This window comes from Carassius carassius, chromosome 14 (assembly GCF_963082965.1).
Source record: "Carassius carassius chromosome 14, fCarCar2.1, whole genome shotgun sequence".
Taxonomy (NCBI): domain Eukaryota; kingdom Metazoa; phylum Chordata; class Actinopteri; order Cypriniformes; family Cyprinidae; genus Carassius; species Carassius carassius.
The window spans coordinates 11461565-11483214 of record NC_081768.1 but is presented as its reverse complement, the minus strand read 5'-3'; the positions used below and the strand labels follow the sequence as shown (position 1 = coordinate 11483214).

The 21650-nt window shown below is 37.1% G+C and overlaps 1 protein-coding gene across 2 annotated transcripts; it reads left to right on the top strand.

Moving 5' to 3' along the window:
- Nucleotides 1-146: 146 nt before the first annotated feature.
- LOC132156970 (anthrax toxin receptor 1-like) lies at nucleotides 147-21344 on the top strand. Of its 2 annotated transcripts, XM_059566062.1 has the most exons (18): nucleotides 149-470; nucleotides 3019-3090; nucleotides 3181-3252; nucleotides 3355-3436; nucleotides 3599-3629; nucleotides 3724-3797; nucleotides 3914-3982; nucleotides 4091-4171; nucleotides 5076-5136; nucleotides 8212-8310; nucleotides 8503-8572; nucleotides 12027-12105; nucleotides 12459-12554; nucleotides 13423-13461; nucleotides 14255-14353; nucleotides 14849-15016; nucleotides 15166-15246; nucleotides 20357-21344. In XM_059566062.1, exons 1-18 carry the CDS (start codon nucleotides 322-324, stop codon nucleotides 20600-20602), a joined length of 1668 nt encoding a protein of 555 aa, XP_059422045.1. In that variant the 5' UTR covers nucleotides 149-321; the 3' UTR covers nucleotides 20603-21344. The 2 variants fall into 2 exon arrangements, 1 of the variants encoding a protein (XP_059422045.1); XR_009437512.1 differs by lacking the exons at nucleotides 14255-14353; nucleotides 14849-15016; nucleotides 15166-15246; nucleotides 20357-21344 and adding an exon at nucleotides 12294-12312 and having other exon boundaries at nucleotides 147-470; nucleotides 13423-13462.
- Nucleotides 21345-21650: the final 306 nt, after the last annotated feature.

Genomic DNA, 21650 nt, shown 5'->3' with positions numbered 1-21650 from the left:
ACTTTACTCGTTATTAATAATGCTTAAAATGGTATTAACATGATATCAAATATAATTAGCCAAAATTCTCTCTCTGCCGGAAAGAGGAAGTTTCAGTAGCTGTTGGCTGCCTGCTCGCCGTCCGGTCTGTGGTCGCCCCTCCAAACATTTCTCTTTGAGGAGGAGCTTAGTGTTTTGGAAGCAGACTCCGATGACAGCGGGATGACAAGACATTCAATATCTTTCTTGAGGAATAAATTTCATGGAAAACAGTTGCTCACCTTTTCTGCAGGAATAATATGAAATGCAATTTTATCCCAGTGCTTTTGGAGAGAATATGAAATGGCACGTTCACTGATTCACATGAGTCTTGTTGTTGGTATTTTAGTGATTTTGATGCCCAGTCTTCATACTGGAGAAGCTGAGCCTAATTTTGAGGACGAGAAGAGGTCTTGTCAAGGTGCTTTCGATTTGTATTTTGTCCTCGACAAGTAAGTGGCCTTCATATTTATGGCATCTTGTTCTCCTCTCAGACGACTCTGACGCCCTCAGACGCGCGTGCACTCCTATTATAACAACAGTCATTCGCTTAGACAGCAGAATAACAGAATTCAATTGATCCAAATGCTTTAACATGAAACAAATAATTAATATTTTAAAATGGATAGTCATTTCTTGGTATATTCTATCAGTCCGGCGAAATATTGTGGCAAAAGAGCTATTCACAAAGGAGAGCAGACAAGGGTGCATATGGCAGGATGCACTGACATGAAATTCGAGAAAAATTCCTAACCATTTAAACAAAGAACCACTGACTACCTCTACAGAATTAACACACAATACTGCTTATAGTTTTTCTGATGGTGGATTCCTGAAGTTGTTGTCTGGTGTTAAATGGCTTTAGACGCGGCAGAAAGGAGGACAGGACTCTTTGCCTCGGGCGATGCTTTAACAAGCATGATCTTGCCTCACCCGGTCCGGTTCACATGCACATTTGTGCATCATTATCTCAGGGGTGTCTCAGTCATAAAAGAAAAATAGAGACCTCATTACAAGAGCATGCATACACTATTAGTTATGCAAATATCCATTTATAAAAATTAAATAAAAAATAGGGTGTGTCAAGATAAATAAAAATGCATATACTGCATTTTTTTCTTGCAACTGTAAACAACGGCCTGCAGTTATGTGGAACATGTAATGTTTGCAAATAGTTATTTATATTTAAGTGTGTAATGAGCTCTCAGTGAGCATAAGTGGCATCCTAGTACTCAGAATTCTTCAGCACCTTGGAGTAGTGAATACCCAAAGAAGCTTAAACATGCTTGAGCATGCTAGAGATCGTTATAAGTTAAGAGTTTTTGAGGTCATCAGATTTTAGTCAAATATAAATTAAAGCTCAAGAGCAACATATAGTAGCAATGCCTGTACAGTTTAGACAATAATTTTGCTCATTTAGTGAAATCTATATTAAATCTGAAGGAATCCAGTTAAAGATCTATTACAGTACAACATTTGGGGTTTAGCCATAACCCTTTTTGGAATGCAAACGCATATTAGTTACACTTCACAGTTCGCTCTTCTGTTTGAAAGTTTTCTGAATGCCTTTAGAGACCTAAGGGATTGTATGCATCATCAGGCTTTTTCCACACTTCCACACTTTTAATCAGCTGAATGGTTCTGGCTGAATTTTCGAGGCCTTAAATGCCACTCAGTGACCCTACACTAATTGTAAATATCAGGCCATCGGTTCAGAGAGTTTTGAAAAGAAAATCAGCTCCATTGCTTTTCAGAGAGAAAATACCTTTGATTATCAGTGGAACGAGAACTAGTTTTATGCCACTATATGTGACTCCTTTTAATTTACAGCTTCTTTTAGAATGTTTCTTAATATAACAATATTCTGAGTCAGTTGTTTGCTGAAGATTGATGTTAGTTCGAGGAATAAGAGATAAAGCCAGGATCAAGCTGCATCAAAGGAAACCATAACAGTATTGTTATTCTAGACTGCAGCATACCAGAACAGTGTACTGAAAGTTAATGACTTGTTTCAGTGGCCCTAAAAAGTATTTATACACTAAACCACACTTAAAATGTCTGAATGTCATTTCATTGTATAACAAAATATCAAATGTATGTCATCTGCCAACACATTATGCTAGACCTTGAATTAACTACCTTTTGTTGCCATTTTACTTTTATAAAGCAGTTGGTCTTAAGGTTATTTGGATGCATTTGGAATATGAGACCAGATCCCCTTTTGTACAAACAGGTGCAGAGTAATAAGCAACTCTAGTTCATCTGATTAAGTATGGATATGTTCCACAAACATTTGAAAGCCAGAAAGGTTCTATTTTTTTTTTCTTCTTCATTTTGAACAGTAGCCTATATGTATTGTTTTAAGCTGACTACTGTTGCTGAAACTTTCTTGTGCAATTGGTTTCATATTCTATAATCTAATGCAGCTACATACACCAATTTGAGGTATTATTTATTTATTTATTTTTGCAAGTGTGGCCCAAATGTCAATTTTGGAACCACAGTATATCAATATATACAATTGCAGGTGTGTTTAAAACTGACAACAGATTGGCATTGTTTGCTGATGTTACTGCTAGATCCACACGTCCAGTTTTATGTTTCCTGACCCCCTGTCAGAGATGGTGCTGTGAGCCTTTTTTGATGCTGATGTAGATGCCAATTCTATTTTGGATCCCAACCTGTTACACTAACCCATTGCCATCTGCTCCCATTCAAATGGCTGGCTTCAGGAGGAAGAGGTGTTGCTCTCTGCTAGGAGGCAGATTCATCTGGCACAAAGGCAATTAGGCCTTGTTGGGAACGCTTTGGGGCCTGTAATTAATTGGCATGTGCGCATTTTATAGAGTACTCAAGGACCTGCTACTCTCAGATAGTGTATGAAGAGATGGTAATTGTTGTGTAATTGTGTTTAAGGCAGCCATTATAATGCACAGAAGATACAGTATCCTTTGACTCTTTGAAGCATGCAGTTTTTCAGTATGTTTGATTTTATTGTAGATCAGGAAGCGTCAAAAACCACTGGATTGAAATCTACTCTTTTGTGGAGCATCTTGCAGAGAAATTTATAAGGTAAAGTTGCTTTAGTTTTGATCTACTACTGTACATACATACTGTTATACCTTTCAGAAGTAATATTTTAATTGTTTTTTTTTTTTACAGCCCAATGTTACGGATGTCCTTCATTGTCTTCTCAACTAAAGGAACAACGCTTATGAAACTCACGGAGAACCGGTATCACACACATCAGCATCCAAAACAATATTAATGTTGCACAGAAATACACATATTGTTTTTCTCCATTGTAATGCCTTTCCTCCATCATCTGTATTTCAGAAATGAAATTACCAGAGGCTTAAATATTTTGAAGAGAGAGATACCCGGAGGTGATACATTTATGAATTTTGGACTGGAAGAGGTATCTTTTAATTCTTAATGAATCAAATGAGCCAATTTAAATCAATCACTGAATCACCTTACTTACTCCCGTAACACACCTTACTGATCACTGTAGTCTTTTAATTATACTATGGTTAAAATTCCTGCATTAATGCTGTAAACATCTGCTTTTAAACTGCAGGCAAATGAGCAGATATATCATGGAAATTATGGTAACTGTCACCCTGAATTACCATGCGATTCATTCACACTTCCGCTTTTATTCTGGGAAAATCAAGCCTCAATGAGATGATGTTTATTTCACAGGGACAGCCAGTGTGATCATAGCATTGACTGATGGGGAGCTAAATGACTCTCAGTTTGTCTCAGCACAACAAGAGGCAAGTACACAAGCCAGTGATGTCGCAATGGATGTGGCATGTTCTCTGGCAGATGTGTAATTGACAGTGGCATTTACTCTGTAACAGCTGACTGTTTGTTGCCTGTCTATGAGCAGGCGCAGAGAGCTCGGTCTTTGGGAGCCATTGTATACTGTGTGGGTGTAAAAGACTTCGATCAGACACAGGTAACACATCACCACTGCACAATTCATTGATTTAGTACCATCTCAGATTTATCCATGATTTCTGTACTGGAGATGTCTCTGTAAACCTGTATTGTACTACTTGTTTAGCTGGCCACAATTGCAGACACCATAGAGCATGTGTTCCCTGTAACTGGCGGATTCCAGGCCCTTGAAGGAATGATAGACTCCGTAAGTTTCTCTGTTTATCTCTCTGTCCTTGGTTACGTATAAAGTTAAAGTTTTGGAAGCAACAGCTGGATTTAAACGAGGGGCTGAATCACTTTAATTATGCCTCCGTGTGCACAAAAGACAGGAGTCACTCTCAAAATTGTGATTGTTGGCATCTTGCATCTGTAAAACGACAAACATGGATGCCATCTTTTAACCCATTTGGAGTCTGATATTTACTGGGATGGAATAAAAGAATAGAAAGAAAAAATAATAAATTGTGAAAAGTTTAAAATAAGAAATAAAGTTGTATTTCTTAGTTTAAAATCACACTGTAAGATATACAGTCATGTTGTGAGATAAAGAGTCCCATTGCAAAAAGTTACATTCAAGATATAGGCATATTGCAGGACATAAAGTCACATTGGAAAATCTAAATTAACATTGTGGGATATAAAGTCATATCTGAGATATGAATTTACATTGCAAGATATAGTCACATTTGAGATATAAAGACACATCGTGAGATATAAATTGATATTGCAAGATAAAAAAGTCTTATTGTGAGATATGTCACATTGTTATATGTAAACACACATTGTAAGATAAAAAGTCAGATTGTGAGAAATAAAGTTTCACTATGGGATAAAAATTTTGTATGTGATCACATTGTCACATTGTGAGATTTAAAGTCACATTGCAAGATGTTGCAATTGGGAGATATAGGAGATTGTGCCGCTTTTAAGAAGAGATTTAAAAGCATAACAATTTAGATGAGCTGTCAGCATCCAAAATAGAGTGCATTACTGCATTACCAGTGAAATAGTTCAGTCTGAGTGAACTTGGTTGCAGAATGCAATTGCTCCTGTAAAAAGTCTGTGTATACTGAGTACTAAGCACTCTGACACTATTTTTTTCTTTGCAGATCATCAAGAAATCCTGCATTGAGATTTTAGCAGCTGAGCCATCCAATGTTTGTGCTGGTGGTAAGAGTCACCTCAACTCTCGCCATGTTAATGTTTTTGTAACAATTTGAAAATAAATGTAAATAACACCATGATTTTAACATTAAATCTGTCTGCTTTTAAAAGAATATGAAAAGTCAATGTGCACACCATAGTAAACAAAAAGCTGTGCTAATTGTGTGAAAGCCCTGGGCGGTTTAATGGAGGCTTGTGAGTTGTGCTCTCTTGCACTCACCAGAAAATTCAAATTGATCATGTCTGGGCAGAGCTAATCCGCCTTTTTGCATCACCAAGGAGACGGCGCTGTAAGTGCACTCTCGCGCAGTAAGTGCAAGCTAATAAGGTCATGTCAAGCCACATCCATCCTCTCTGGTCTACACACCAGTGCTCAATGTGGCAGGCCTGTCTGCTGAGCAGCAGCCAATTAAACAAATGGGCATTTCGCTGGTAAAGGCGGAGCAGAAATGCAGTGCAGTTATTCTGCAGCACCTCAGCTAGACAACAGATCCGATGTGGCAAACTAGGCCAGGAAAAACTAGCCAGGCAAAAAACAGCTCTCTAATTTCACTTGAGCATTCCCAACAATAAGTTCTCTGTCAAGTAATGGGACATCAAACCCTGAAGCACACAGAGGGAGAGAGAGAGGGGGCATGCAGTGACCACTGCCAAACTATGGTGGTCAAAATAACAATACCCCTGCAGTTTGGCACTAAGATATATTATTTTAAGAACTTATTTAAATAGAAATTATTCATATCAGTATCATTATTTTGCATTAAATTAGATTTAAAATGACAGTTCACCTAGAAGTGTAAATCCCCATGTTGGGTCGCTTTTTCTAGGGAACAAATAAGATGATATTTTGAAAATGTTTCATCTTTATTTGTCCATACAATGAAGTCAATGTCAGTGCCTGACAGTCTCAGCGATCAAACTGATGAGAAGTGACCAGCCCATGCAGCCTGCAAACAGGCCATCACTCTCCGTTCTGAGAGGAGGCCCAGCCATCAAACATGACAGCAGTTGTTGCTTTGATTAACCCTTGTGGTTCCTCTGCACCCCATCCCCCACTTTTGGCTGTGATTGAAGTGTCCATGTTCGGACGTGGCACCTCTGCTCTAAACAGCCCAACCATCAAGCTCTCAGGTGTGGATGGGAAGCGTCAGCTCTCCCGTGCAGCACAACGGGTGCGAGCCGACAGCGTACCAGCCCCTGCCCACCATCTCGCTGCCAGCGGTGCCCGCTGCCAAGCCAGTGTTGACCTTTTTACCCTTGCGCTGTCCTGTCAGAACCCGACACACCATGTCTGACAGTAACGAGGGAAGAAAAGGACATGGATGTTGATGCCCGGCCTCCAAAATTAAATGGAATTAGCCATTTCAGCTGTATGGACGTCACATTAAGCAGGCATGAGCAAGAGAGCTGGGCAAATTTAGATGCAGGGGTGGGGTGCAGAGGGGCTTCTGCATGGCAGACGGGATTAGTATAATTAGAGAGGAAATGACAGGTTAATTGGATCGGATGGGAGTGGAATTTGTTTTGGTAGATCCATGATGAGACAAGAGACATGCTGAGAATTTGTTTTGGCTCAAAAGGTCCCATGATCAGCCTTTTCATTATTCGCCAGGTCTTGCAAACGTATATTAAATAAAGGAAAACATCAACATTTATACTGTTTAAATTTTAAATGCACACTTCTGGTCTTATTGTGATTGAATCATCATTGCATGTTACTCCAAAGAATACATTTGTCTTTGATTCCTACAAGTTTGAATCAAATGAAAATGAAAATCTTTAAAACTCAAATTTTATAAATGCCTGTTATTGATCTTATCTTATGTATGCAATTCATCCATGCATACATTGCTTTTTTTAAACCGCATAATTTTTAACTAAGAATAACTCAATATTACATTGAAACAACAGACTTCTCTCTGGTGATGTATGCTGGGCTACTCAAGTCATTTAGTCTGCTTAAAGTCTTTTCATTTTTTACAGTCAACCTCTTGCTCGCAGTTAGATCTGCTTTCATCCAAGCGACAACTAATGAACTGAACCAAGTCAACATTTCTTGCATATGACACAATATGGGATACAGCTCTTGTTATTTCTATTACATTGCAACTATAGTTATAATGTAATAAATATTCCTCTTTTTTAAAAAATGTACAATTAGCTGTGAATGGCAAATTACATTTGCTTTTATAGGTGTTTACTTATTAAAGCTAAAAGAGGAAATCTTCTATATTCAGGATTTGAAGCTTCAAATGCTGGTGTGATACAGAAGAAGAGAACTGAGACTTACAGTATAGTGTTATTTCTCAGAGCAGTGATATTCTCCTGACCTTTCCATACAACTGTCTCGCCCTGATAGCACACTACACAGAATGTTTTCCATCTTGTGAACTTTACACACTTAAATGTTAAAGGTTTACAACCAAAGCATTTTCTTAAGGTGTAGCGTTATTCAGAGATGAACGGCAGGCTCAGTACAAATCCACTCATATCTCCCTCAAATGCACAGTGCCATGAGTAAGGTCACATCCATTCTGCATCCTTTGATGCCCGCTGAGACAGCTTCTAAGTGAGCATGTTTTTCTCTCTAACATATGCTGCTTAGCAGCCGTCAGAGGGTCTACAGCATCGCCTGGGGGGTCTCAAAGGTCAGGCAGACAGCGTTGTCGGCCACCAACGCAGCACCTCCAGCAAGAGATTTGTGAACCTCTTCGCTTTTATTATTAGCACCACTGGAGCATATGCATTTGCCCAGTTGAGCTGAGCGTTCCTGAAAGGTTAAGGGTGGAAAAAAAAGAAGAAAACATGCCCTCTGGCTCAGCACACTTTATAATTTCAGAGTATGCCTTTTTTTTTTGGAAGAAGTCTACATGAGACAAAGATCTTAAAAAGCTGGTTTGCCTATGCATTTTCTTCTTATTTAAAAAAAAAATCAGTATAAATAGTACATGAAAACAATATTTAATCAAATTTTTGGTAAAAAAAAAAAAAATTCTGGAAGAAGAAAACATGCTTTTCACTATGCAGTAAAAGGACTTGCTAAATGTTTGTTATTATATTTCTGGTTTGTGTTTCTTTAAGATTCTTTCCAAGTGGTTGTGAGGGGAAATGGATTTTTGTATGCCAGAAACATCAATCAGGTTCTGTGCAGCTTCAAAGTGAATGACACAGCTACAGTCAGTAAGTAACATTATTTTATAAACAGTACTTTTAATATTGCATTCTTCTAAATAACGTATGCAACATTCTTTTATTATGTAAATGACCATTTCTGCTATAGTAATAAGGAAGTATTTAACCTGAGAGTAGGTCTAAATTATGACTATTGGGGAAAATGTATCTTATTTTTTTTTCACACAATTCATTTTTTAGATGAAAGACCTGTCAGTGTTGAAGATACGCTCCTTCTTTGCCCTGCACCAATCATAAATGAGGCTGGAAAGTAGGTGCACTTCATCCTTCCACTTTATAGCTTAATGCATTGGTACCCTTGAAAAATTAGGGTCAATGTCATTTGGAATTATTCTTATCAGTCAATCTTCACGCACCCTAACACGTCGAGACAACAGGCATGTGGTGTAAAAAGCCCAAGAAGAGCGTATAATTAGCCTCTCTGAGAGATTAGTCACCATGGGCTTGACCTGTGTGAAAAGTTCCCAGTGAGTGTGCATGTTAGCCCAGGGCTCTGGTGGTTTTCTGAGTTAAGAGAGAAAAGAACAGACAGTGAAATACAGAGCCGCTCGTATCCACATCAGCCAGAGCAGAGCCCCGGAGACTCACTACAGGTTACTTGCCAGGCCTTCTACAACAAATGAGCTGCTGCTGGCAGATCATTTCTCTGCAAGCTCTCTGAATAATTATGTGTTCCGCCGGCTGTAGACACCTTGAGGATTTCATCTGTCTTGTTCTTGTCAGGAAGATTCTTTGAGATGCCAATGAAGGAGCCTCTCATGACACCTTAAGCAAAAGAGGGCTGTTTTTCCACTCTGGATCAGCCTACATCACTGTACACTGTATTGCGTTGCATTTGCCAATGTGACACAAAAACAGCTGGTGTTAATATATCAATATTCAACACTTTCCATTCATTCGAACCTTTGGATTGAGTCATGTGTTCTTAGCATTATTTGTTATTGGATATAATCAAAATCCATAGTTCTGGATTAATAATAATGCTGTCCAAGAATGTAGAATACATAGTATTTTTTTGATCAAATCTCTCTGACTGGTCAACTGTGCCATCCAGCAATCAGATGTTTCTTAATATATTTAGTAAGATTTCTTAATAATATAATACTTTTTATTAATCATCTCATCCGGTAACTGAAACCAGCACTATTTTCATTTCACTGTGATCATGCAGATAGTCTGATTTAGCGATTATAGTGAAAATGACCTTAAAACACTTAAGTATTTATATTACTGAATATAATGAACTGTTCTTTTTATTAGTTAAAATTAGGTAAAATAACTTTTTTTAGATATAAAATCAATATTTCTAGCTCATATATTTATGTATTTATTTATTTAGTGAACTTGTGCAATTATCTGAAGTGAAACATGCCAGATATGTAAACATGTGAAATATGTGGATTATGCAATGTAAATATTTGGATTATCCACTGTGGCTGGCGACCCCTAATAGGACCAGTGTTATTTTAGTATTTTTTATAAACTATTATAGGTGTTTTTGTTTTTTGTTTTCATTCTGATTTTGGCTGAAGTTTTAGTAATTATCTGCTTTGTCATTTTTTTTATATTTCAGTTATTTGCTAAAGCAATATTTCTAAAATAATTTTAGGTTTTTCCATCTAATATGTAAATTTTATTTTATTACAACTTATTTCAAATAAATTTTTTATAGTTTTAGTTTTTAGATAGGAATGAAAATATTTCATTATAACAGCAGTGACATGTCTGGATATGGATTTAGTGATGATTGAAATAAATTAGTGTCTAGGTCTCTCAAAAGTCAGCCAGAATGGTAAGCATTCATATAAGGGAAAAACGGAGATGAAACATTCCATCATAATCCAGATATGAGAGGGGTGGAATGATTCTGGCTAATTAGTCAATGGAGAGTTATTTAAAATTAAAAAATGCCATCCTGTTATGCAAACTTTGATGTTGTGGTGTAATAAGACCAACCAGTAAGTCAAGTGATGTCTGTATAACCCGATCAGACCATGTGAGTTATGTTCATAAATTTTTGAGGGGTCAGAAAAGGCGATTTTGGGGCAAAGTCTGCCCTCTCCTCCTCTGTATCCACATCTTGTGAGACGAAGCTGTCAGTGCTGTCATCTAAACGCGTGGTGACTGAGTGGCCTCCTGAAGATGTGCTCAAAAAGAGCCAGCCGCTTCCTGATTGATGGAAAATGAGATGGATCTGTCACTGGACCCCCCTCCACTCAACCCCCTGTTATCCTGTTGTGCCCTCTTTCAGCCCATCCCCCATCCTGCCAACAGAATGGCACTGGAAGGGGTGTGTAGGACTGACAGAGAGGAGACGGGGCAATACCCCTTCAGTAACTTATTTTCAGCTCAGTCTTCTCTCACAACGAAGCAGAGTGGTCGATTAAATCAAGAAAGCTGAGACTATTCCAACATACAAGCACTCTGAATGCCCATGGTAGAGCCCGTCATTATAGTCAATCCCTGATGTTCAAAGAAAATTTTGAGAAAGTTGTCGGGGGAAATGGACACATTGTCAGTTTTGATGTCCATAAGCATGTCTTCACAGAATGTTATCAGTCACATGACAAACCCTGCTTTTTCATGTCTTTCTCGTTTCAAGATCTTATCCATTTTAAAATCCATTACTTAGAACTATTAAAAGCATCTTTTTTTATTTTACATTATCATTCAAAAGTTTGAGGTCAGTAAGATTTTTTAAAAAGAGATAATACTATTACCCTCCAAGGATGCATTAAATTGATCTAAAGTGACAGTAAATACATTTATAACATTACGAATGAATAATATTTAAAATATATGCTGTTCTTTTAGAAAATTCTGTTCATCAGAATCCACTGTCCAATCACATCCAACATTGATAGAATATTAAAGTTTTTTTAAACACCAGATCATATTAGCATAATTTTTGCAGGACACTGGAAGGCTGGAGCAATGGCTACTAAATATTCAGCTTTGCCATCACAGGACTAATTTACTATATATTAAAATAGAAGATGGAGAAATGCCGAAATGCATCTTTGGTGAGCATGAAGAATGAATGCAGAATGTGATATCCAAGCAAATTTGATTCCAGTATGAAACATTTAGATCATTTACAAGAGATGCTTAGATCTATTCTAACACTTTTTCAGGTCATCAAGGCCTTTTATTGGATGAAAAACCCAAAAAGCAAGGGAATTAAGCAAAAGTCTTTATTTGATTCCCACTGAGTCTCATTGGGACTTTGAGAAGCATTTGAAATGTTTAACAGATCTCAGTTGAAGCCTAATCTGAAATCATTGTTTGAAAGGCTCATTGTTTGCATATAAAACCAAATGTTAAAAATGTATAGTATGCATAGTTCTACCTTAGATAAGACTTATCAGTCAAGTTCCTGTGCCTACATGCTTTCAGCATGCTGGTCTTTGAGGGTTGGTGTTGTTATCCATCAAAGAGGAATGCAGTGGAAGTCATTCAGGCTCCAGATTACAAATTTTAATAAGAAAATGCTGATCTTAATGGCTTTAATAATAACCACATTACAAGCTCACACATGTCCATCTGAGGAATGCAATAAATATTCCTTTTCAGCAGGTTTTATTGAAGTGTTATTGATGTGTGTGTGTGTGTGTGTGTGTGTGTGTGTGTGTGTGTGTGTGTGTGTGTGTGTGTGTGTGTGTGTGTGTGTGTGTGTGTGTGTGTGTGTGTGTGTGTGGTTACAGGGTGATATATCTGCAGGTTAGCATGAATGAGGGTTTGTCCTACATCACAAGCTCAGTGCACATCACCACTACTGAATGTGTAAGTACATCTTTGTTCCTTTCTGCCTGTAAAAACATGAATAGTGGATTGGGCTATGACAGTGATTCAGCCTCTCTGAATGTCTGTTCGACATTGTTGTTTGCTGTCTTCTACTATTTAGTTTTTTCCCTCTTTTCTCGTACTCTTTCTTTTTCTCTTATGAGGTCTCCTCTGCTTTCTTTCATCAGAGGAGTCTGCTTTTGTCACGTAAGTTCAAATTAGCAGTGAAAAGATTAGTTCCATTGCTTGGAGTAGCCAGTTGCTCTCTTCTTCAATCTCCTTACCTGCATGTTGATTTGTGTTATACCAGCAAATACTCATGAAGATTTATTTGTGCGTGTCTCTGAGTGCAGTATGATGGGACCATCCTGCTCATCTCTTTACTGGCTGTTTTCCTGTTGCTGGGACTGCTGCTGATGTGGTGGTTCTGGCCACTGTGCTGTACAGTGGTACGTCCTAAAGGCTGAAGCTATACACAATTAACAATTACAGTGACCTCAGAATATATTTAAGCCATTTAACTTTAATTGAGTTAATTATTTCAATTAAATTATTTCTAAAAATTATTTCAATTAAACATCACATTATTCAACCAAAGCTTTGAAACATGTAATAATAATAATGAATTATTATTGTTGTTGTTGTTACAAATCATTTTAATTTGTGTCATTCACACACAATGATTAAAAAATTTCAGTATTATATTATATTATATTATATTATATTATATTATATTATATTATATTATATTATATTATATTATATTATATTATATTATATTATATTATATTATATTATTGTCATCACAAATAAACAAGGATTAAACAATGTCTGTACATTATTATTTATAAATCATACATTTATTTGTGTAATTCAAACTTCAAAATTTAGTTGTTATAAATTATGTGTTTATTTGTTATTCACTCACTCACTGATTTAACAATGTTAGTATAATAATAATAATATCATCACCATACACAAATAAACAAGGATTAAGTAATGTCAGTACATTATTATTATTATCATTATTATTATTTATAAATCATGCATTTATTTGTGCAATTTCTGTATAATAATAATAATAATATTGCTGTTGTTTTTGTAGTTATTATAAAATATTTTTTTTATAAAATATGTACTTACTTGTGTTATTCACACACTCAAACAATAATTTTTGTACCTTTTCCCAGCGCTATATGCAACATAATGCTTTTATGCTTTAATACTTTATACTGTACTATTTATAGTAGAAATATTTATACTGTATTGCTCTTAGCTTAGATTACATTCTTTCACTTGGAATTATTTTTCTTTCAGGTCATCAAGGAGGTGCCTCCACCCCCTCCCCCTGAGCCTGTGAGTCAAACTTCCTCTAACCTCATTTTGTGCCTATGTTTGTGTATGTGTGTGTGTGTGTGTGTGTGTGTTTAGACACAACCATGCACCCAAATGAACCATGGACATTTAGATATGAATCGGGGCACAAAGAAAACGATTGCACACGATAAAATGCATAACTTTCAGAAGCTGAACCCAGCGTCGCCCAGAAATGGCATCATTCCTTGTAAACTGCATTCCCCAATGCTGCCAATATCAGCTTCTAGCTATGAGTGCAACTGCTTTGCAAAACTGTCTGTCACCATTTAAGGACATTTTCTATGCCACGGTCATGTAAATAAAGACAAGTGAGCAGTAAAAGTGCACACAGCGGGGACCACAGCCTCAATCATAGGATGACTGAATAGCAAAATTCAAGCAAAAGGGCTCATAATGATCCTCTTGTGTTTGCTTTGTTCCCAGAGGTCAAAGGCAAGCAGTCACTGAGGCTGATGGGAAATAAAAGAGCTTTGTGGAAATGGCTTTAGAGTGTGCATCTGTGCTTCTTAACACTGTGAACGCAAACAAGGCACTCTGTCTCTAATGCTTCCCTTTGATTTGGAGACACAATGCGGTTGCTACTTTTGCAGCTAACATTATTCGACCGTGTCTTTGTGTTTATTCTATCTGTGTAAACTAATTAGTTGAGTATGCTGTAGCAAATTTAAACTAAATAAAGTGTTGTTTTCAACATAATGTTAAAGTATATTCATTTTATGCTAATTATTAGAACTGTGATATTAGGTATATGTAAGTTTTGCATGCTCAACAGGAGTCCGATGATGAAGATGGCATGCCCAAAAAGAAATGGCCTACAGTAGATGCATCCTACTATGGAGGAAGAGGAGTCGGTGGAATCAAAAGAATGGAGGTGATGTATGTATGCTTGTACACAGTGTGTGTGTTTCAGCTTTATATAGGATGTGTTGATCATAGGTTAACACAAGCTACAGGGGGATGAAGGCCACACATGACGAATGATGTTATGAACCCTCAAGGCACTAGAACACATTACTGTGACCTTAAATGCTCCCTGTCTGCCTGGTGCCAAAACCAGATCATGTGACATCATCAGACATGCTGACGCCTGTAGATTTACTCCTGTTATTTGCAAAGGTAGCAATATTGGACATGTACATTGTTGTACTTTGCAAAAATACACACCTTTTTCACAATTACAGTGTCTATTACTTGTTAAGTGCACTATGTAAGAATAGTAGTGTTAATACAAGCTTGCATGAAGCATCAAGACACCATTTCTCAGGATCGTCGAGACATGCAAGCACTATATTGTTTACATGTGAAAACGATAATTTTTCTATAGATTGTGTGGGTTATAACTGGACTGTGTTCCTGTGGTCTTTAGGTGCGTTGGGGGAACAAGGGCTCCACGGAGGAAGGAGCTAAACTTGAGAAGCCAGAGAATGCTGTAGTGAAAATGCCTGAAGACGAATATGAGCCTTATGAACCCAAACTCAGAAATACTTATGGACGCAGATCTGCCCATCACAGAAAGTGGTACAGTCCTATTCAGGTATATGACTTTTTTTGTATATGAAATAATCTGTATTCACTAGATTAGCTTTGAAGTATCAGTAAAATGTAGAAAGAGACACTGTAAAAGTACAAAAGTTGAGATTTTGAAGTCAAAAAGTATTCAAAAAGTAGTTCTATGTGTCTTAGGGGAAACTGGATGCTTTGTGGGCTCTTTTCCGTCGAGGATACAACCAAGTGTCACTCATGAGACCTCAGCCCGGAGATCAGGTACAAGCATGAACACATTAAAGCAACGGATATTCCAATACAGATTAATATTCCTCCTCATAATAGAGACCTGATGCATATCTGTGCTTGAATATTATAGCATTTCTGTTTTCATAGTTCCTTTGTTTACCTTATTTTATTGTTTGAATAATATATTTTTTTAAGACTGAATCCAGCTCCAGTTTGTGTTGTTCTGTGATAGGAAAAGTCTTTATGTGTAATAGAAAGTACCTTAATATATTGTTGCATCAGAGTTTTTTTTTATATATATAATAATAAATTTATTAAGGATGCATTAAAAAAAGTAGCTGTAAAGTTATTTACAGTGTTCCAAAGAATGTCTGCTTTCTATCCATTAAATAATCCTAAAAGATTGAGTAAATATTTTTAGCAGCACTGTTTTCAGTAATAAATAATACATTTGAATAATAAGAAATAAGAAATATAAGAGCACAAAATCATCACATTGATTTGCAAATTATCATGTGAAACTAGAGTAATGGCTGCTGAAAATTAAGATTTGCCATCACAACAATAAAACACAAAATTTATTTTAAAATTATAATATTTAATAATTTCACTGTTTTTACTGTGATAAAATACAACAATGGTAAGCATAAGAGACTTCATTCAAAAATATGATTAAATATCATTAAATTGTAGTTAAATTTGAATATTTAATCCAAAATTTGTGGGTTCTGTATAAATTTGCGCTTATTGCGTGTTCCCATAGAAGGAAGCAAGGCAGCTCACTTGTTTTTGTAACACAGCTGTTGTGATATTCCCACCCTTTCTAAGCATGCTCAGTAGCTGGGACAGGAAATAGCAGTCTAATTATGCTGCTTTTAATTCCTCCTGTCATGGAGCAGTAGTGTGGCCGAGCACAGTCTCTCATTCTCTTGTGTCTTTTGTAAGAGACGTCCCTCAGTGTCTGAGCCCTGGTCTCTCCACCCTGCATTATTCCATCCACACAAGCTGTGTCATGGCAACACATCTGTGTGTCTATGAAAGGCATCTTTAATGTGGGCTGCAGTGTCACAGACTGTACAGTATGATCCCATTGACATGGGCAGGCTATAGCTCCCCACTGTAGATGGACCGATCTGATTTACTTTGGTTTTATTCTTCATGCTCCATAATGGGGCGCTTGTCTAAGGCACTGCCAGTGTCCAGCTGCTCAGTGTACTTTGCACGAGCTTTAGAAGGTGTTGGTAAGGCCAGGGCTTGGGTGGAAACAGCTGTGCTATTCAGGGAGATTTGGGGTGTAGTTGTGTGTTTCATGCCCACCTGCAGCACAATGCCTAGACAGCAGACACAAACAACTTGCTGTTCCCAAACAAGACCTCTGCTCAGCTATAGACAGATTAATTTCTATATCAGTCCACATTTTTCTCTTTATAACTCTTCTTTCTTTCCATTTCCTAGCTCTGACTGATTCACTGTCTCCTCCATCTCTGTATCCTCTTTGTCTTTTCCTCTGTTTCTATTCCTACCAAAGGGCCTCTTAAGTATATAGTTCTGGTCTTGTAGAGTTCAAAGATGGACTGCAACTAAACAGACTAAACAAATAGCATTATATTGCTTGCCAAGCAGCAATGTACTGATATTCTTCAAACACATTGGTTAAGGGTTGTTCTAAACTAGTTTCCATCCTTCTCCCTTTATAATGCATATTTCATGATTTAATATGTTCTAAACCCCAAGCATAGGTATTGAACTTCTGCAGTTAATTAAACGTGAACTGTTTAATGTAAATATTAATTTGAACGTTTAGTTTGAAGTTTTAAATACAAGAGATCCAGTGTCTGTAGCTAAGGAAAAAAATCTGAGCACAATGTGTGATGTTGTTGAGATCTCTTCTAAAACTTTAAAGGAGAAAAATTTGAGACCACCAGTCCTTAGACTTGAAGAAACATCTAAACACGTGCTGTTGAGATCTCTTTTAAAGTTTAAAGGAGACCATTGTAAAAGTGTTTGAGTTTTTGTCTCAGGAGACAAGTTTGAGAAGCAGGAGACTCAAGCAAAAATCTCCATTCTATCATAAAGTAACCTTATTTCTGTCTACGAGAAATATTCAAGACGTTAAAGAGAGCTCACTAAACCTAGATTTACATAAAACATCAACAGCAGTCTTTTGTCATCTACTAAACACTATTTTTCTCCAGGAAGTGCAAATCTGGTTATTATTTCTGACTTTTTTCTGTTGGTTTCAGCAGCTTCTGTCTCTCTGGACATTTTATTAGTTAAGAAATATTAGTGTTATTATATTATAAATTCAAGTAAACTGAACAGTGTCGCATTGGCATCTTATATTTTGAATGAATGTTAAACATTAACATGTATGACCTGTGCTAATGAGTTAATGTGGATGAGTCCTGGGTCAAACCCTTTACCCATACCCCTCAGTGCACACATTGTGATGCAGAGGTGACAGCCTTGCTTTATTGCTGACTTATAAGTGATATGTAAAGAAAGAAGCTCTTGTTGTTGAAAGTCTTTGTCTGGCCAGTTTACAAGCTTCACCTCCAATGCTTAGTATCTTCCCCCTCATGTCTGAGTGCCACCTTCATTTCACACAAAGAAACTCTGTGGAATAGAGACTGTTTTTGTTTTTCCTAATGACCCACAGAGATGTAAAAGTTCTGACTCTGGTCAACAGAAGGAAGTGGCATTTTAACATAATTTACAAGTCAAAGTGAATGACATGCTCCTCTGATTGTTCTCAGGGATTTCCATCTCTGCGCTTGTGTCTAACCCTCACGTAACCAACGCTTGGTGGTCTGATTTAACAGCTTATTAAACAGAGAGACCCATAATGTGACATGGGGCGCATTGGGCTAAGGGGGAGCTGAGTTTTATTGTGATAGGCTTTTGTCAGGTTGGTGGGGGGTGGTGGTGATTGATTCATGTCTGTCTGGCTGTGGGGCAGAGTCATCATTTTGCTAGTCATGTGCGGCGAAAAGGACAATTTGGAGAGCAGCACAGCAACAGGCCTGCACAAGGGTGAGCATATGGGCTGAATGAGAAAGGAGACTCATGAATACTGTGCAGATGTGGGTGGATGGAGTGGGGAAGAGAAATCTGTCCATATGGTGTTTTAACTACTGTGGATGGCCCCCAGCAGGCTACAAGATTCTACAGGCTTTGCATCAGGGATCTCGAACTCAAATTACCTGGGGGCCACTAGCAAGGTGGTGTTTCTATAAGGATCTACTGAACAGCTGCAACAAATACAACAATATTAGATATAACAATAAGACAACAATATTAGAAAATGGACACATTACATGTAGACCTTCTTTACATCTGTTTCATATTTATGCACATCACTCCTGCAAACTGAGTGAATTGACTCCACCCTTATCACTACATAATAAAAAGTCATATCCTCTCTGACCTTCAGACCGTCGAACAAAAAGGAGGGAATCTCTCCTGTGACAGTTTAGCTAGTGGCCTTTACACCGTCCATCTGTTTGTCTGACAAGTGCTCAAACAGCATGACAGAGACTGACTCCCCCCTTAAACGCTCTCCTTTCCACTTGAGTGAAAGTAATTTAAATGGAGTTCAGCAAGATCAGAATGGGACACATATTAGTTCACGCTGTGCTTTTTTGTTGAAGGTGATAGTAACAATTGCTGTGGTGGTTCAAGAGCCTAATTAGCCATGGCTGCCATGTTTAGCTAATATTTGATTGTTCATCAGTTATTTATTTGTTATCTATTTTGTTAAATATATTAGTATCATGCTCCGTATTAAAATTACATACACTATACCATTAAAAATTTAAGGGGCGGTATTTTACTTTACTTTATTCTAAATAAATGAATACTCTAATTCAGCAAGAACAGGTTAAATGAATCAAAAGTGACAGTAAAGACTTTTAAAATATTAAAAAAGATTTTTATTCAAAATAAATGCTGTTATATTGAGCTTCCCATTCACTGAAGAAACCTGAAAAGAATGTATCATGGTTTCCAGAAAAATATTAAGCATCACAACATTTTCAGCATTGATAATAATATCACAAATAGCACAAAATCATCATATTAAAAACATTTCCAAAGGATCATGTGACAATGAAGTAATGGCGGCTGAAAATTCAGCTTTGCCATCAAAGGAATACAATTCATTTGAAAATATAATCAAATATAATTTTTAATTTAAAATTAAATTGTAGTTTAGATCAAAAAAATGCAGCCTTGGTGAGCAGGATAATTCTTAAAAAAAAAATTGTAACTTACAACACCAAACCCTTGATTTACTTACATTAATAGAAAATAACCAAGAGCTATATTAGTATATAAGAACAAGACTTTTTTTTAACTTGAACATTTGTTTTATGAAATTATGCAATGAAATGCTGTTTAAAAGTTCGAGCAGTTTGTTTATCTCTTCAATTTCTAAATGTTTTATTTTTTTGTAGCCAAGTATACTGTTTGACAGAAAAAGATTGAGAGTTTTCCCTTCATTCAAGCACTTGCATATGAATACATTACTTTTATTAAGCCCTGTCAAAAGTGGGTGTTGTAGTGGATCCCGAGTCATCCACAGTTTTCATTGTTTGCACCTAATGAAGCGTAAAGTGAGTTTTGAATGGCTTTGGTCAGTCCGTCCCAAAGTCTGAACCCTCTCTGATGATTCCTCCTGAACGATCAGCCTGGCTGACAACAATGAATCACTTCATCTTGAAAAATGTACGTTTTTCTCAGAGACAAGCCCCTTGTTCCATCACCGTTTTCACAAATAGCTATTCTTCCTTAAGCGCAGTGCTGCAACTCTTCAACCCCACCCCCATGATTTTAGGGACAGAATTGCAGTTGACAGCTGAGTTTCTGGATGTCTTAAGTGCTGTGGGTTCATCTCCTGGGCATTTCGAGTGAAAGCTAGCAAGAGAACGCAGCCTAGGATCAGCTGTACTGAGCTTTTGTTTTTGAATACCACGCATTTCGCAGTGAACTTGTCACCTCTGGGGTTAAAAATACAACTTGTCCATACAAAATATATAAAGAGCATGGGTTATGTTTTATCCCCAGAAGTTATAGCTACTGATAGCAATGTAGTTTCAGCTTTGAACTGACAGTGATCCCGCCATCTGTCCTGTTTCCACAGGGCCGATGCATCAACTTTACTCGGGTGAAAGCAGAGGAGCCAAGGTCACCCCCACGCAGCAACTGTCCACCTCCACCGCCCCCTCCAGACCATCAGCCACTCATGCGACCTCCGCCCAAAAGACCACCATCCGGGGGACCCTCCATCAACCGCTCACCCCCAGGACCTCCACCAGCCCGGGCACCCCTAGGCCCCCGCGGACCCCCTCCTTCACGACCCCCGCCCTGCCCTAGGAACAGGCATTGAGAACAATGGAGGGCCTTCATAGCTACCCTAAAATCTCTGCCTTCAGATTCGTGATATTTGCCAAAGCCACTGGTTTCCCACAGTTTCAGATTGATGAGCTTGCTTATTTGGAGTGAATGAAATGTGAATCGTTCTTATTATAAACACAGGCACTGAAAGAGGGTCTGCAGTGATGTATGAAATTATTACACATGCAAATGAACGGTTTTTAAGGCACTTAAGAGCTTTGAATGTTGACTTTTGGTATTTGTATATCAAATGTTGCATGATGTTAATTTGTAGGGTTAGAGCTGAAATATGGTATACATTATGCCCTGTTTTAATTTGTATCATAATTTTAATAGGTCACATCTTTAAAAAAAGGAAATCAGATATGTTGTGACTGCAGAGCAGTACAAACCAATAATTTATTAAGCCATGGGTTCCTGGTAGGCACTTGAATATAAAATGACAACTGGTACAGGACACTCAGCATGATATTTTATGTAATATATTTTGTGTTTTGCTTTATGGATCATGGTAATTAATAGTAGTCCTTTACAGCAGGAAAATATTCATGTAATAATATGTTAATGGGTTGGGGTGTTCTTTTAACTTGACAAAAATCCCATTGTCTTATTTTTGTTTTATATAATATTTTCTCTCTCTCTTTATTAATATGAGAATGGGAACAACATTATCCCCATTCTATGTAAATGTATAAAAGCAAGGAATAATAATAAAGTATTAAGATTGAACTTGAGTTGCACGCACGCACACACACACACACACACACACACACATCCAGTCAAAAGTTTGGGATCAGTAAGACTTGTAATGTTTTTTTTTTAAAGAAGTCTTTTCTGCTCATCAAGGCTGCATTTATTTGATTGAAAATACAGAACAAAGAACATTAATCTTGCAAAATATTATTACAATATAATATGTATGGTCTATTTTAATATCCTTTAAAATATAATTTATTTCTGTAATGCAAGGCTGAATTTCCATCAGCCAATACTCCAAGTGTTACATGATCCTTAAGACATTCTAATATGCTGATTTATTA